General features: G+C 39.6%; 1 protein-coding gene across 2 annotated transcripts; it reads left to right on the forward strand.

Annotated features, from left to right (window-relative positions):
- Positions 1-93: 93 nt before the first annotated feature.
- On the forward strand, positions 94-5,463 carry LOC127777689 (uncharacterized). 2 transcript variants are annotated; one of them, XM_052304301.1, is made up of 4 exons: positions 94-149; positions 416-875; positions 999-1,108; positions 4,144-5,463. In XM_052304301.1, exons 2-4 carry the CDS (start codon positions 686-688, stop codon positions 5,461-5,463), a joined length of 1,620 nt encoding a protein of 539 aa, XP_052160261.1. In that variant the 5' UTR covers positions 94-149; positions 416-685. The 2 variants fall into 2 exon arrangements, with proteins under 2 accessions (XP_052160261.1, XP_052160260.1); XM_052304300.1 differs by lacking the exon at positions 94-149 and having other exon boundaries at positions 312-875.
- The last annotated feature ends 11,782 nt before the right edge of the window (positions 5,464-17,245 follow it).

Genomic DNA, 17,245 nt, shown 5'->3' on the forward strand with positions numbered 1-17,245 from the left:
GGCTTGCTACTTGCCCTCAGAAACCTGTTGAAAAATAAAGGTCAACGTTGAAGAAGACCGATCTAGCTAGCTTGACCCTATATATACCCTCAACGACTCTTAATTAGGGGACACATGTTCCCTTATGTTTCCTACAACTCTTAATTAGGGTAACGGATCTTTCACTAGTTCTTGTACTCCACTCATGTTTTGTGCATCACTGGCTGAATGCTGAGCGACCTTTGAGCTAGCTAATTAGAATTCAGTCTAGGGGTGGCTGATGTGTTTGTTCATGGATTGGTTGATTACATGTTGTTTTCCTTTCCAAAGTTAGAACTCGTTTATGATCTACCCATTGGATGCAGTACCTTGAAAACTAGTAACTGCTTTTCTTTTTAGCATAGAAAGGATCCTAATATCATCTTTTCATGATCAGGTGGATTTGGTTAGAATTAATCTGAATCTTCAGCATGTCTGTGTAAGCAACCGTTCGGTTTGATCTTCTCGATTCTGATGTGTTGATTCTAGAGGTGGGAAGCTTGGAGCTGCGGAGCTTTTTGGTCCCGACAGGATCCAACATATACTTTTGACAAATTCCCCATTTGTTCTTTAATTTGGATTACGAGTTCTCTTTTCTGACAACAAGATAATTTGCTGTTGGTTCTTGAGCCCCTCCACTCTCTCTCTCTCCCGGTTAATATATAAGATGATATGTTGTTTATTCAGTAATTGCAGAGAGCAAAGGCGAGAATCTGCAGCAGCACGCAGTTGTTGGATTACGGCGGCGGCCATGACCGGCGAGGCAAGCAAAGGTCGGAGTGGAGGCGGCCGAGAGAGACGCGCATCGTCCTCCCGGCAGCGCACCGATGTTGCTAGTGAACTAGAACTACAAGAAGGTGAGCCCTCTCCCGCAAGGCGCCCAATGACTCCGAATTTCCGATTCCTCTTCACCTGATTTACGACGTGTTCGACTTGGTCAAGATATGATACTAGTCGAACTCCCGATCGCTTCCTTGCAGCATCAAGCTCCGCGGTTTCGCCGCCGCACCCGAACCCCGGCGACGCGGAGGCGGCACCGGCCGCCGTCGCGATCCCGCCGGCGCCCGCATCCCTTCATGACCTGGCCCAAGTAAGCCGGATATTTTTCGTCTAGTTTTTTGTTCTTTTTCCCGCGGAATTCTTGCAGTTTTACGTGTACGACCGCGTTGTCTTCGTTTTGTTGACTTTCCAAACGGAACGAACTCATCGCAGTCGATCGAGAGGTAGGATTGTATGACAGATGATTAAGCAAAGTACGTATGAAAGATTAGTAGACATATTCCAGTGAAAGTATGATATATATATGATGATTTCGCCGTGGAACTTACCGTTGATAATTAGCTAGTACTTACATACCTCAGCCCTTTGAAAAAAATTACTTTTGGTAGTTTGATTTTTCTTTTTTTCTTTTTGGACAGAGAGTGCATTTGGATAGAGTGTCGTAGAATCTAGTGGTTGGATATAATACCTACTCCCTCCGTTTCACAACATAAGTCATTCTAGCATTTCCCACATTTATATTAATCTTAATCAATCTAGACATATATATCTATTTAGATTTATTAATATCAATATGAATGTGGAAAATGTTAGAATGATTTACATTGTGAAATGGAGGAAGTAGATTGAATGTGGATTTGGTTCATCTTACGTTGGTGCTGGTTGGTGTGGAATCTAGGGCTGAGTGGAATGGTCAGCAAGCGAATATGACGACCAGCTGTCATCAATCATCATGTGGTTAATGGACGGTTAATTTTTAGTTATGTCGGAATTCAGCTGACCAGATGACATATCTGGACAAAAAGTTGACACTGAAGTGAGGGAGACATGGCTTCATCGTGTCATTTCCAACCCAATGATTATAACGATGTTCATAGTATTAAATAAGCTGTCACCTAAAATAAAAAGTAATGTGACAAGTGAATAAATGAGAAAAGAGAAGGAAACCATATCTTGCATCTAAGACATTATATGAGATAAGTAGTATTAAATTTAAGTATGGAATAGTGGTATTTGCATTGGAAGAGTAGTGTCTAGTACTAGTTTCTCGATGATGTGGAGTTTATGAAAAATATGTCTATTGTCTTGGGTTGGAAATGGCCTCATGTGCACCTCGGCATTCGTAGTTGACTGTATAGCTTAATAAATCACCCCCACATGGTCAACATACGGAGATCACGCGTTAACGTTAGAACTGAACATTCAATTATCTGTGGACAGTGGCAATTACACTAGTAATCACCACATGAGGTAATACAAAAGCGTGCACAATTTTTTCTAAAGAAAACGACCCTACTTTTCATAGCCTCAACTCAACTATACTCTCTTCATCACATGCATTTTGATCATCATTTAAGCAAAGAGTGCATAGACGAAGGACAACTAAACATTCATCATTTTCTAATTAAGGTGTCACATTGCTATGTATTCCATAGATTACATCAAGTTTTAAATATTGCATGTAGTTGTACGAATAGTAATTAATCTTGGTTGGGTGCATGCAGCGTTCAATGATATTCATTTACTCTTTGTGCAAATAAATAAATAAACACTTGTTAGAGGATGGTTCATTTTGGGAAGATGTCAAAACCTTAGATGATGATCAATCTAGGATAGAGTGAGTAGTCCAGTAGACACAAGGTCACAAGGCCGCATACTCACACTCGGCACAACCGTCTCATTTAGGAGTAGTTAACAATTTGGCCTAGGGTTTTGTAAATTCAACGCATACATATGGGCAGTGTTTAGTTCAGTGCAAAGTTTAGATTTTGGTTGAAATTAGAGATGATGTGACTGAAAAGTTGCGTATGTATGACAAGTTGATGTGATAGAAAAAGACTGAAGTTTGGATCCATACTTTGGATCTAAACACAGCCATGCTGACCCAAAAAGTTTGAATAGAACACGACAAATTGGCCCAACTAAGTCAAGAGCTCTGTTGACCTTGTCCTTGACGAGAGATGGCCGAGAGTTTTGAGAGTAGGCCTGTCCAGTTTGTCCGATTAACTATTACCCCAGTTTAAAAATTAATCCATAATAATAATTATGAAATTTGAGATCTACTTCCGTAATATGTTAAAACCAGTAGAAAGGGCCCTTTTAATTAAAGGCAATCGTCTTGGTCCTTCGCTGTTTTTATTTTTTTGGCAAAGTTTGGCATCTGAATCATCTAGCTTTTTGCTGAGATAGCATGCTGCTTCTGGTTAGTGAGGGATGCAAAATATAGTTATCATGTACTCCCTCCGTTTCCAAAATATAAGGCACAACCATCTTTAATCCAAAGACTAAAAAATAAATATTATCACTTTATAGTTTGAATTACCCTAATAAATAGAATGCATGCACCCAATAAAATTAGAGATCTTAATGGTGAAGGATTTAAATAATATTATTTTAGTGGAAAAGAGGCGCAGGTTAATAACATGAATACCGCATGCACGTCTTATATTATGAAACAACTTTAAAAAGTAGTTGTGTCTTATATTATGGAATGGAGGGAGTAAGAAAAACATATTATTTAAACTAGTGTTATAAAGAAACACCATTAATATTGGGTTATGTTGTTTAGAGGGTATTAAACGGTTTAGACAGTTGGGGTGTGTTCAGATATGGATTTTTTTTTACTTTTTAAATTTTTAATTTTAAAAATAGACCCTTCCAAAACTTATTTCTACATCATAAACCTTTTAGCCACTACAGTCCGTCTGGCGCGGCAAAATAAAACTGACATGTCACACACAATGGACGTGACAGTTTTGTCTCCGTGGCGTGGCTACGCTATATATCACGCCAGTTAGACCGGCGGCCAGTCCGACTGGCGGGCCAAAAGTTCAGATCTTAAAAATAAGTTTTGAAAGAGCTTGTTTTTAAAATTAAAAATTAAAAAATTTCAAAAAAATAAATCTTGGTTATGAGAGTTGGAGTATTTCATACTTGAAGTTTGATTTCTACAACAAAGTGATAAAAAAACATGTTTGGCATAACTCCAACGCCTGGATTTCAACGGATATATGATTTGAAGTGGTTTCTTCTCTTTCTTGGTGTACAGTGCTCTAACGGGTGCATCATTTGCACAGGTTTAAAGGAGTGCTCTCGACTAAACGAAGTGTTTTCGATACATTGCAGGGTGCGGAGGCCGCTTCTGCAGCGGGGAGGAGTAACGAGAAGGAGGAACAAGTAGAACTCCGCAAGGTCCAGAAGGATATCGAGTTAGGGGCACTTGTTGCCGGCTTCTCCTTCTCCGTGGCGATGACCGGCTTCTTCCTCAGCCCGCAAGCGACGGGGCGGCAAGCCATATACATCGACATCTCGATGTTCCTCGCCTTCTCATCTTTCGTCTGTGGCTGTACGTTCATGTTGCTGAGCATGCAGCGGCTCAGCGCCAGGGAGGAGCACATCTCTGGCTTCCACCACGCCATCTCCAAGTGCCTCTTCTATCTTTGCTGCGTTCTACCGGTGCTGACAATACTTTGTCTGCTGCTGGTTATGCCGCGCAAGCCTTACATCTACGTAGGACTCGGCGTCCTCGCGGCGGCCGTGGTGCCGGTGGCCCTCATGCACTGGTACGTGAGCCGCAAGACCCAGCTGGAAACCAACGACACGGCACCTGAGGATGTTGAGCAGAATGCAATGAGCCGCAAGACCCAGAAAACCAACGGCACGGCGCCTGAGGACGACGATGAGCAGAAGGCGATGGAGTCCAGCTATAAGATCACCTCGGCCATCGTCCCCATGTCGTTGGCGGGCCTCGTCGGCGTGCTCTTCGGCGTCTACAAGGGGGGCAGCAGCAGTGGAGGCGCCGGCGGTGACATCTCCGGCTCTGTCCACGTCGTCATCATGTGCATGTTCATCACCTCGATGTTAAGCATGCTCCTGATGATGCTGTGGATGAAGGTCCTGGAGAGCAAGAAACCGAAGCTCCGGGAGTTCTTCGTCAGAGCTACTATCCCGCGTGCCAATGCGGCCCTTCTAGCCTTGCTCGCGATTGCCGCCTTCTCCGCGTCGTTTGGGATCCTCAGGTGGTACATGGTAGCCGCGTTCCTGACTCTCGCCTTGGCTGCCACCGTCCAATTCGTCATCCAGCACTGTACCAGAGAGCAGAATGCCGTGCGAGCTAGCCACAACGAGACGCAGCTCAAGTGGATGGCGGACATGGCGAGCAAGACGACACCGTGGTCTCTGGGGATAGTCATGGCGATCTTTGGAGGCTTTCTTGGAGACGATGATAAAAGCAAGGACAAGATGGTGGTACTTAAGGTCTGCATGTTCTTATCGACCTCGGCGTTCACGTCGGGCCTTGGGCTCATGTACCTGACCATGCGACCGGGAGAGTCAGCCAGAGGAGGTAGCTCCAAAGCGGCCATGACCATACTGGCTTGGTCTGTCATGGTGTTGCTTTCTGCAGCCGCGCTTGCTATCTATGGCGTGGAGGTTATGAAGTCATAGCATGCGTGCATGATTTTAAGTTTCTTTTTACTTAAAATCATATATTTTTTTATGATTTTACTTAAAATTTATTAAATTTCTATCTCATTGTCTTAAGACTTTCAAAGACCAAATCTTACCATTCTCGTGTTTCTAATTATATAGTTTTTAAAAGTCACACCAGTTATTACCCCTTATGTTATCTGCTTCTTTATTTGCTTGCTCGATCTACCACTATTTATATTCATTCTTCTTGGAACCATTAAAAATTGGATTTTATAGTTTTAGAGTTTATTGTCACGTTGGGTTTCATTTTTATAATTTCTAGATGTTCTATCAAACGTTGCCATTATATTCCTCTACGGCCCGTACACTGTCTCTTCTCTTTATTGTCATTGAGCTTTTAAAAATCGAACATAATTATCGTTTGGGTTCATTTTTACTTTCTAAAAGTCCCGCCAAACCGTCAACGGCTTTGCCATTGTACTCCTCTACAGCTAGCCCGCTGCCTCCCTTCTTCGTTGTCATTGAGATTTTAAAATCTAATATGATTATCATTGTTTTTTTATTTTTTAAAAGTTCCGAACCTTTAAAAATTAGACTTGTAGTTTCATTTTTTTATAATTTTTAGAAGCCCCATCAAACGATGCCACTATGTCTCTCTACAGCCCGTCCGCCACCTACTCTTTATTGTCATTGTGATTCTAAAAATCAAACATAACTATCGTTGGAATTCATTTTTTATTTTCTAGAAGTCCCGTGGCTCTGCAACTATACTATTATACACCCCGCCCGCTGCTTCTCCTTTTTATTGTCAATAAGATTTTAAAAATCGAATATGATTATCAATGGGGTTTGTTTTTTTTTACTTTCTAGAAGTCCCGGCAACTGTCTTACTCATTTGTTTCACGGCCTGCCTGACGTCCCTCCTTTTAATCATCATTAGGATTATATTTAGTGTTTTATTAACAATTTTTATATGTCGTTTCAACCGACACTACTCTACTCCTTTATAGGCCTGTTACTATAATTTTTCTCGTCATGTGTTTTAGATGGTCTTTTCTTTCAATAATCTTTATTTTTATCAAAAATTTTAGTTATTTATAAATTGTATTCCTAATTCAAATCTTATTTTTCTTTTTCTAATTTTAGAATTTTTTAACAAATTTTAGTTAATAACGTATTGTGTTCTTTTAATGTTTTTATTTTCTATTTTCAATTTCAGTTGTTTCAAAATTGTATTCCTACTTGAACTCTCTTTTAATTTTTGTAATTTTGGATATTATTTTATTTTTTATTCTAAATTTTAATTAATCTCGCATTGGGTTATTATATAGATTCTTCTTTCAATATTGCTAATTGTTAATTCTGAATATCAGCTAATTTTAAATTGTATTCCTACTTGAACTCTTCTTTTATTTTTTTTTGCTAATTTTGGATTTATTTATTTTTATTTCAAATTTTAATTAATCTCGTATTGGGTTCTTATATGGACTCTTCTTTTAATATTCCTTATTTTTAATTTCGAATTTCAGCTATTTTAAAATTATATTCCTACTTGGACTCTCATTTCCTTTTCTAATTTTGGATTTTATTTTATTTTTATTTCGAATTTTGATTAATCTCGTATTGGGTTCTTATATGGAAACTTCTTTCAATATTGTTTTTTTTAATTTCGAATTTCAGCTATTTTTAAATTGTATTTTTAGTTGGACTCTCATTTCCTTTTCTAATTTTGGATTTTATTTTACTTTTATTTTGAATTTTGATTAATCTCGTATTGGGTTCTTATATGGAAATTTCTTTTAATATTGCTTATTTTTAATTTCGAATTTCAGCTATTTTTAAATTGTACTTCTACTTGGACTCTCCTTTTTTTTCCTTTTCTCTAATTAATGTGGAAATTTCTAACCTCCACAGCGAACGTTGTGCCTCCTTTCGAAGGTGTTTTAATAATATAATAGATTTGGACCTGGTAAAAAAAATATAATAGATTTGGAAATTAATCACTATTTTGTCGAATCGTACAAGTTCTTTTAATTAGTCAGCTGATGAGTTGGTAACTATTTACAGGAAGGGAAAATGTAGCAGCTGAAAATGAAGCAAGAAGGTGCCACCAGTTGACCTCACCTGCCTCCCCCTTTTAAACTCTTGTATCAATTTCCACCCTTTGGACCACTGTAGAAAGGGGCAATAATGCTTGCATTTTTAAAGCAGGCCCTGCTAGAATTTTTAGCGATTTTACTTCTAGTACTATCGCTAAAAACATCTGTAATGGTACTAGAAGATACTATCTTACTTAATGTAAAACTAGATATATTTTTAGTGTTCATAAAAATAGTATATATAATTTCATATTGTATTGTGAAACAAAAATATTGAACATGGCAATATAAACGTTGATCTTTAATTTGTCCAACTTGATCATGTAAAACAAGATATATGACTGATATTTCAGTTAACACGGTAATTTCTACATAAAGTAAACATGATGGTTTCTTTTAATATTCTCTTAACACAATAGATCAAGGATAAAAAAATTATGGTATACATGTTTCTCTCTTTACCTCCATCTTTAGACAAATATTGACATTTTCTCACCATCACAGATAACATTCCTGCACCTATCAAAGATGGTTATTGCATATTAACCTCTCTAGTCAGCGTAGGATCACTAAGGTTGCCTTCTTTCCCTTAAGTTGGATAAAGTATTTTAGTGCACGCGAAACGAGAAAACTTATTAGCACGTGATTAATTAACTATTAATAATTATAAACTTGAAAAATAGATTTATTTGATTTTTTTTAAAACAACTTCCATCTACTAGGCCTTTTCTGTTCGGGCTGCTTATAAGTCTAAACGAACAAATAGACATTTTTTTAAGAAGGTAATTTAAGGCTTAAAAGTCACCACCTTATAAACCTATAAGAATATGTGAAGTTAGAAGTCTAAGTCAATAAATAAATCGAAGCCCGAAGAAAGGTCCTAAAAAGTGACGATATGACCCTGTATTTGGTAGTTTTTTGTCCCAAATTTTAGATTATTGAGGGTATGTTTAGTTCCCAAATAAAATTTTTCACGCTGCCACATCGAATGTTTGGACACATGCATGAAGTATTAAATATAGACAAAAAAACCAATTACACAGTTCGCTAGGAAATTGCGAGACGAATCTTTTAAGCCTAATTGCTCCATGATTTGGCAATGTGGTGCTACAGTAAACATTTGCTAATGACAATTTAATTAGGCTTAATAAATTCGTCTCGCAGTTTCCTGACGGAATCTGTAAAATATTTTTGTTATTAGACTACGTTTAATACTTTAAATGTGTGTCCGAATATCCGATGTGACATGCAGTGGCAAATTTTTTTGCCAACTAAACAAGCCCTAAGTTTATCTTTACAAAGAGGATTTGGTTTTACTTGCGTCATGACCTTAGGTCACGGACAAGTTCAGGGATACGCGGGGAAAACGAACTTTCCCGCCTATCCTTAGAAATGAGCTTAAACACAAAATGCACAACTTTGGTGATTACTTTTTCTAAATTTAATTATGTATTTTCCTACTACAAGGATTTGACTGGCTTTTATATCCCATGGTCGTACATATGATATTACATGTTTGCCCCTATAGACTCTAGTGAGTTTCCTAAGAAAAACCTCATCATATCAGCAACCCTAAGGATATTTTGGTACATTTAGAAGGTCATTGTAGTCTTTTGGTACTAGCTAGTAGAAGTGGTTGAGAGGTGGTCCCCTTGAAATCTTCTCTTGGCATCTCCCTTGCTCGAAAAGTGTTTTCCTTCGAGTCCTTGGGTCGAACGCCTTTTCCATACGAGGACTCGAACACTCCTCATCGCCAGCTTGACTCTCGAAGCTTACCTGCCATGAGTTAGAATTCTCCAAAATGGGACAAGTTAGCTACAAAATCTATTCGAGGGTACTTCTCCACTCGAACAGTATTTGCCACGTTCAACGCTTAGAATCATTCAAGACCTCCCTTACTCTGGTGTTTTGACCAAATAGGAGGAATGGCGTTGACCCCAGCTGGCTACAACAACTTGAGTTTCCTCTCAACTAAGAGGAAGGGTATGTAGATGTGTGATTGCTTGGTAAATATACTGGTTGTATAACCACACATTATGTTGAAATGTACTCCCTCCGTCTCATAATATGCGCAGTTACGAGTTTCAATGCCCAACTTTAACCATCCGTTTTATTTAAAATATTTTTATGATTAGTATTTTTATTGTTATTAGATAATAAAATATAAATAGTACTTTATGCGTTACTTAACTTTTAAAATTTTTTCATAATTTTTTTAAATAAGATGGACGGTCAAATGTTAGGCACGAAAACTTATGGCTGCACTTAATGTAGGGAGCATAAGCCTCTACTTAAAACTGTGTCCTATTACGTTCACTAGTCGTCAACTCGTGCTTTACGTATATGTACATTATTATTGTACTTTAAATATTTGAGTCTATTCATATTCTAAATTAAACCAAAACTAGGAAGGTAGCCTGCGCGATGCGCAGGCATATGTTAAAAACATGTCTGACATATTAATTTCAAATTAGAAGTAAGATGTTCCTTTCATTCACTTTTTTATTTCAGTGAGCCGAGTCCAATGATTTGGTTCTTTCTTTTTTCAATTTGAGTTAGAATCGCGCACTCTCTCTCGTGAACGGAACATATACGCGGAGTACATGCAGCCAACTCATGGATGGCATCATCAAGCAATGGAGGATGGAATCATTGTGAACTTTTGTATGTTAAGATTAAGATTAGATCTAATGATTGAAAATATTGAAAAATCAATGGTTATATTGTTTAATATAATTCCTGTGATTTTTTATAGTTTATTAGAGGGTCACATGTCGTTTAGGAGCGTTGCTATGATTGCCACATGACGATTTAGGAGCATTTATAGGATCTAAATTTAATATTTGTTTAATATGCTGCTTTAAAATTTGCTCTTAAACATTTATATTGGAAGTTTGAGCTATTTATATGGATCTCGAATTATGTATTTAATTATAAATTGCATAATAAATCAAAAAATTGAGAAAAAAATAACTTAAGATTTAAGATCATTTCAAATTCTGATTATTAATTTTTGATATATTGAGTGTTAGCTAAAAAATAGAAGTTAGCTTAAGAAATAGGAAAGGAGGGGAGAGTTAGGAGGGTTATATGCAGACGTATGGAGGTGGCGTTGAGGGTGCAGGTACCAGATTTTCGTTTTAGATGAAGATCGAATGGTTAAAATTAGTGTGTCTATCAATTTTTTTAAAAATAAAAATGGCTAAGCATTTTTTTTGGATCTTTTTATGATTTTTATTAATTTGTTAGCTAGAAAATTAATCGAAGGAAGAAAGGAAAGAGGGAGGGACATATGTACCGTGAGTAGAGGAGGCCCAGGAGGAAGGGGGCGGTGGAGATGGGTTTTGGGATTTTTTTTATAGTTTAAAATATTGGGTCCACCGTATTAAGTGAAAATTGAGGGCTAGATGTTTTGCTTTTTTTTTCTTGTAATTTTATCGATTTCTGTAATTAATTAGAGTGTCATGTGGCAGCTTAAAAGCATTTGTAGGAAGTTTAATGTACTTTAGCTAAATACTAATAGGAAGGGGAAGAGGAGAGGAGAGCCCTAAGCTTTTCGGAGAGGAAAGGGTCCATCGATTTAAAAAAAACGATGGTCATATGCTTTTTTTTTCTAAAAGATTTTAAGATTATTTTATAATTTATTAGATGTGAAATGTGTAGACATAGAGATGTTGTAATGGACATCTTATAGATGATGATATGATATAGGTTATCAATTTTTATGTAACATTTCATTGATCTTTGGTTATCACGGAAAGGATATGGATTTATGCTTAATAATATATTTATTAGATATCAAGAAAGACCTACATGGATCAAACTATTGTTTATATATAATCATTTAGACTATGTGACGATCAGCCACCAACTATACATGTAACAGAGGAACTCACATCCCATAGTTATATCTCAAACAACTTATTTTCTTCGACCCATTAGATATGAGATCATTGCAGATGACCCATCAGATGCCTATTTCTGTATTGAAAACATAGTAAATATAGTGAATATATGACTTAGCTCATTGATTAATTTAATTAAAAAATACAACCGTTCAAGCATATCATAAAATCAATGTATAGATCGTCCATAAAAAAATATTACTACTTGCACGTTGCACAGCCAGCTCGTTGCTCCATGCAAGAAAAGATATAACCATTTACAATAATACGTTATGGTGTGTATCTTATAATAACTACCTTAATTAGAAAAAAGAAAAAAGAAAGAGAAAATGAGGGGAGGATAGGCGTAAGTACAGATGTTGGGAAGTGCACGTGTGGGGCCACGAGAGAAGGGTGAGGAGGGATTTTATTTTGATATTATGGTTAAAATCACTAGGTGCACCGTTTTAAATGAAAATCTTATAACTATTAGAGCGCCACGTGATGACTTAGAAGCGTTTGTAGGATGCCACATAGCAGCTTGAGAGTGTTTGTAGGAAATTTAATGGACTTTTAGTATATGATAGATTTGAGTCAACTTCAACTCATTTATTCTATTCTTATTCTTAATTAAATCTTGATACCAAGTTTCTCCTTGGTGGCTCGTACCTTTAACTATGTTTTCTTGGATCATCATCTCTACCGTATCCATGATGAACCTGAGGGAATAATAGGTTTTGTGGCATCAAAATATCTCATCTTTAGCCTTTAGGATTTGAGTTTGGAAGTTTTGCGTACACTTCAATTCTATCACTGTTCGAGTGAACACCTCGCTGATCGCAGCTTGAACACACATTTCTCTTCTATACTCGTCTTAGCACAGACCACATTGCACACAACCATCACCATTCACCACCATCGATCGCACTCGTATAAGCGGAGAAATGGCCAACGTTTGTGTTGCTGGCAGGAAAAAGCCAGCTGTCCAGGACCTCCAGTGTCTCCAGCAGCGAACCGCAGTTTGGTAAACCAGGACCAAACTTCTCGGTAGTTTCGCGGAAACTTCGCGTGATATGGACATTTTTGACCAATCAAACGAAATGCATTTGTCTGGCTTGGCTACCGTGTTTTTCACTTTTTTGCGTGGGCTTTGGGTCAAACTCGATCTTGTCTCCTGAGGCGTCCTGCTGCACAAGTGCACATCCATGGGGCGCGCAAGAGCTACTCCCTCCGGAAAAAAAAAACGATTTTAAAATTAAATATGACACATATCAGATTCGTTGTACTGGAATATATCACATCTAAGTATTAGATTGGTTTTTATGGGACGAGGGAGTACTATCTAATAACTATTACTCCATCCATCTATTTTTAATAGTAATATTTTCAAATCTGAAAATTTCATTTTTGGTATATTTCAATCCAATAACCTATTATTTTAATGACTTTCTCAGATTTATTCACACAAGATTGATAATATAGACATCGAGAAATATAGATATTAATAAATCGTTTATTTACGAAGAATAACTAACAGCATATTTAAATATATGATAAGTAGCATTACTTATCATTGATCTGTTTGCCAAGATGAAATATGAATAAATATATGGAGGGAGAACCATCTAATAACTCGACACCCCTATGGAGGGAGAACCATCTAATAACTCGACACGGGGTAACGGGCTAGCTAGCCTGGAGCCTAGCTTGGATCTCCACACCTCATAACTCGACACGGGGTAACGGGCACACACAGCTGCTCAAAAGCTTAGGCCCGTTTAGTTCCTAAAAAGTTTTTTCAAAAATATCACATTAAATCTTTAGACATATGCATAAAGTATTAAATATAGATTAAAAGAAAAAAACTAATTGCACAGTTAGGAGAAAATCACGAGATAAATCTTTTGAGCCTAATTAGTCCATGATTAGCCATAAGTGCTATATTAATCCACATGTGCTAATGGCAGATTAATTAGACTTAAAAGATTCGTCTCGCAGTTTCCAGGTGAGTTATGAAATTAGTTTTTTCATTCGTGTTCGAAAACCCCTTCCAACATCCAGTCAAACGTCCGATGTGACATCCAAAAATTTTAATTTCGCGAACTAATTTTCAAGGCAAAATTTGCTACAGGACACCCGAAAATCGTGTAATCGGCCGTGAGACACCGCAAAATCTTGGCTTTGCCCACGGACACTACGAAAGTTGTGAAATTGGCTGTGAGACACCGGAGACAATATTTTATAATTTTCAAGGAAAAAGAGGTCAGATAATTTTCTAAAAGACCAATTTACCCTGCGCAATTGGCATGCCACGGCATGCAGGCATAGCGTGTGCCCCGCACAAACGCGAATAGGGCCGTGCCTGGCGCGTTCCTGACGGGATCAAGCGAGCAGAAGGTTCCGCATACAGAGAAAATCTCTCGCTCGTCTTCTCCGCTGCGCCATTACTGCCTTTGGCTGCTTCTTACTCCTCGATCCTGTACGGCGATGATGCACCTGCTGTTATAATCCACTTAGATGCTAATTAGTTGATTAACTGACGGCCGTGCAGAGAACGTGTCCTCTATTTGGCAACTGAGCTCCGCAGTCCGCCGCTATTGGCTTGAAACCGCCGCACCGCGCACTTGCCGCAAGGACTCGTCGGGTTTGCAACAGGGATTGATTTATTGCGTCATCATCGCAGCTCCAACGGCCACCGTCGTCGCCGTCCTCAACACCATCGCCGGCGCTGAAACTGCCTCCGCCGGCTCCGCCACCGTCGGCGCCGCCGCCGGCCCCGCCGTCGCCTAGGGTTAGGGTTTAGGACTGGAAATCGGGTTGGGGAGGGAGATGGATAGCTGGGCGCAGGGGTAGGTTGGTCTTTTAAAAAAATAATCTGATCCCTTTTGTCTCGGAAATTATAAAATATTGCCTCCAGTGTCTCGTAGCCAATTTCACAACTTTCGTAGTGTCCGTGGGCAAAGCCAAGATTTCGCGGTGTCTCACAGTTAATTCCACGATTTTCGGGTGTCATGTAGCAAATTTTGCCAATTTTCAAACGTCCGTCGGCCACTTGAGTTACCGAGCGTTTTAGTTAATGGCTGAAGGTATTTAGACGTGGGCAAAAGGTAGGTTTCTAGTAACAGGCCCTTACTATGTGCTCACTCCGTTCTACAAAGAATCGATTTTTGGAGAAGAGCGTTTGTCCCAGAAAAAATCGATTTGGGCTGCATGGAATGAGTTCACAGAGCAGTCATAACGCAGGAACTAGGACAACAGTCAGCCTATCCACTTTTTCTTGGATAACTGGCCCATCCATTTCTTCATGCAAACCTTCTCTCTCTCGTTCACACAAACTACTCACATTGCACTCTGGCTGCGTTTAGTTTCTGAAATTAGAGAGAAGTTTAGAAAAAGTTGATAGTTTAAAAAAAAGTTAGAAGTTTATATGTGTAGAAAAGTTTTAGATGTGATGTGATGTGTTAGAAAGTTGAGAGTTGGGAGAAGTTTGGTGTGAATTAAACAGTGCCTCTGTACCGTTAAAAGAAAGGAGGACGAGAATAGAGTACTTGTGCATGGAAGAATTCTTTTTTATTTAAAAGATGGAATGAATGATGTACGTGTATGAAGGTATTTTGGTCTTTAGCAATGGTTGCTGAAACTACCTTGGACAGCTAGGGACCGCCTTTTCTTTGGGATGGAGAGAGTATAATGTTTGGAGTTTCTGTACTGAGTAGTACTATTTACATTTGCCCACGCACGCTGGTGTTTGACGTATTCAACGATATTTTGAGCATGCGTAGAGCCCGAACGCGCATGTATGTGGTGGTTTGAGTGTAGCATATGAGGCGTTTCCCCTTTGATTCGAGCATCGGGCGAATTTGCTAATTAGCTTAAGATCGTTCCCCACAATTGCTTTTTTCCCTTTATTTTTTTTCTTTTCCTTTTTTATGCACCGCATATTTTTCTGTTTTATGTAAGTTTATACACATAAAATTTATATACCCAAAAATTTACATATCTAAAATTTATACATTTAAAGTATATAGTCGAAACTTTGTATGTCCAATTCAAATTCATAATTAAATATATTATAAAGTATTTGTACCTGCAAAGTTTATAATGCATATATTTCTATGTATAAAGTCTATACCTATGTATATTTTTAGCACATTTGATTTTTTTATTTTTTTGGTTGTTTTAAAACTTCTTTTTGAATTAGTCTAAAATTTTTTTTTATCGCCACCCTCGATCTGGAAGGGACTAGGACAGAGTTGTGTGCGCATTGGGTGCGGGCCGATCGTGGGCCACCGATCACCCGCCCGCGTTGGGCACGGGCCTATCGAGCGTTGTGAGGAATAAGTTCATTTTAGGTCCCTTAACTTGTCAACGAATCCGATTTTCGAACTTCAACCGGAAAACCAGATACAACGGGTCCCTCAACTATCAAAACCAGTGCAGATGAGGTCCCTCGGTGTTTTCGACGGTGGTTTTGGCTGACGTGGCGCCTGCGTGGCAAATTTGACTTGGTCTTCATCTGATGTGGCATTGACATGGCACATACGTGGCAATTTGATCTGGAAAAATAATAAACTTCGTGGGACCCACATGTCAGTCTCACACATAAATCAATAAAAGAAGGGGCATTTGCAAATTTGCCACCGGTTTTCTCAATATTGCAAGGATGTCACTCGAATGACAGTTCTAGTGGCATTTTTGTAATTTTCTAGTGGCAATCTTGCAATAACGATTCAAAGTAGTGGTAAATTTGCAATTGCCCCATAAAAGGATGGTGGGGCCCATGTGGGCCCTGCATGTCAGCCACAAGTCCCTCTCGGCTCTCCTTCCTCTTCCTCTTCGCTGTCCCATGTCCTCGCTGGGAGCGGCGGTAGGAGCATGCCGGCGGACGGAGCGGCGGCGGGGCGGAGGGGCGGGCGGAGTGGCGGCAGGCCGCGGGCGGCGGAGGTTGCCAGAGGAGGAAGAGGCAGAGGAGGAGGTCACCGGTGAGCGCGACAGCTACACTCCATTGCCCGCTCCGCCCGCGATGCCCAGCTGAATGGCGCCGCCCCTCCTCGCTCGGTCGCCGCGCGTCACCTCCCTCCTCGCCCGGCCGCCACGCACCGCCTCCCTCCTCGCCCGACCGTTGCCGCCGACGTCCTCGATTGTCACATCTAGGTCGGAGCTGCTCGTGCTCGCCCGACCGCCGCACGCCGCCTGCCTCCTCGCCGGGCCACCGAGCGTCACCTCCCTCCTCGCCCGGCTGCCACGCGCCGCCTCTCCTCGCCGCCTCCCTCCTCTCCCGGCTGTCGCGAGCTGCTGTCCCTCGCTCGACCACCGCCCGACACCCGCTGCCTCGGGGATGGGAGAAGGGAGAGAGAGGAGGAAGAAGAGGGGCTCTAGTTGAAGAGAGGGAGATGCTGAGAATGACATGTAGGGCTCACGTGGGTCCCACCATTTTATTAATTTATGTGTGAGACTGACATGTGGGTCCCACAAAGTTTATTATTTTTCCAGATCAAATTGCCACGTATGCGCCACGTCAATGCCACATCAGATGAAGACTAAGTCAAATTTACCACGTAGGCGTCACGTCAGCTAAAACCACCGTCAAAACCGCTGAGGGACCTCATTTGCATTGATTTTGATAGTTGAGGGACGAATTGTATCTGGTTTTCTGGTTGAATGACGAAAATCGGATTCAATTCGTTGACCCGCACGTTAGGCGCCCCCAGTATCAGGGTTACGGATAAGGTATACCCTCTACCCTTGGATATACGTCGTGTACAGTACTGATATGGCATACCTGCGCGTATATGGACGTTTTTCTGTACACGT

This window comes from Oryza glaberrima, chromosome 6 (genome assembly GCF_000147395.1).
Source record: "Oryza glaberrima chromosome 6, OglaRS2, whole genome shotgun sequence".
In the NCBI taxonomy this organism is placed as follows: domain Eukaryota; kingdom Viridiplantae; phylum Streptophyta; class Magnoliopsida; order Poales; family Poaceae; genus Oryza; species Oryza glaberrima.

Excerpts from the sequence above, each read along its gene's own strand:
- LOC127777689 (XM_052304301.1), top strand. The coding sequence starts at position 686 with ATGATATGTTGTTTATTCAGTAATTGCAGAGAGCAAAGGCGAGAATCT. Across the intron at positions 876-998 it reads TGAACTAGAACTACAAGAAG|CATCAAGCTCCGCGGTTTCG; the intron begins GTGAGCCCTCTC and ends GCTTCCTTGCAG. Across the intron at positions 1,109-4,143 it reads CCCTTCATGACCTGGCCCAA|GGTGCGGAGGCCGCTTCTGC; the intron begins GTAAGCCGGATA and ends GATACATTGCAG.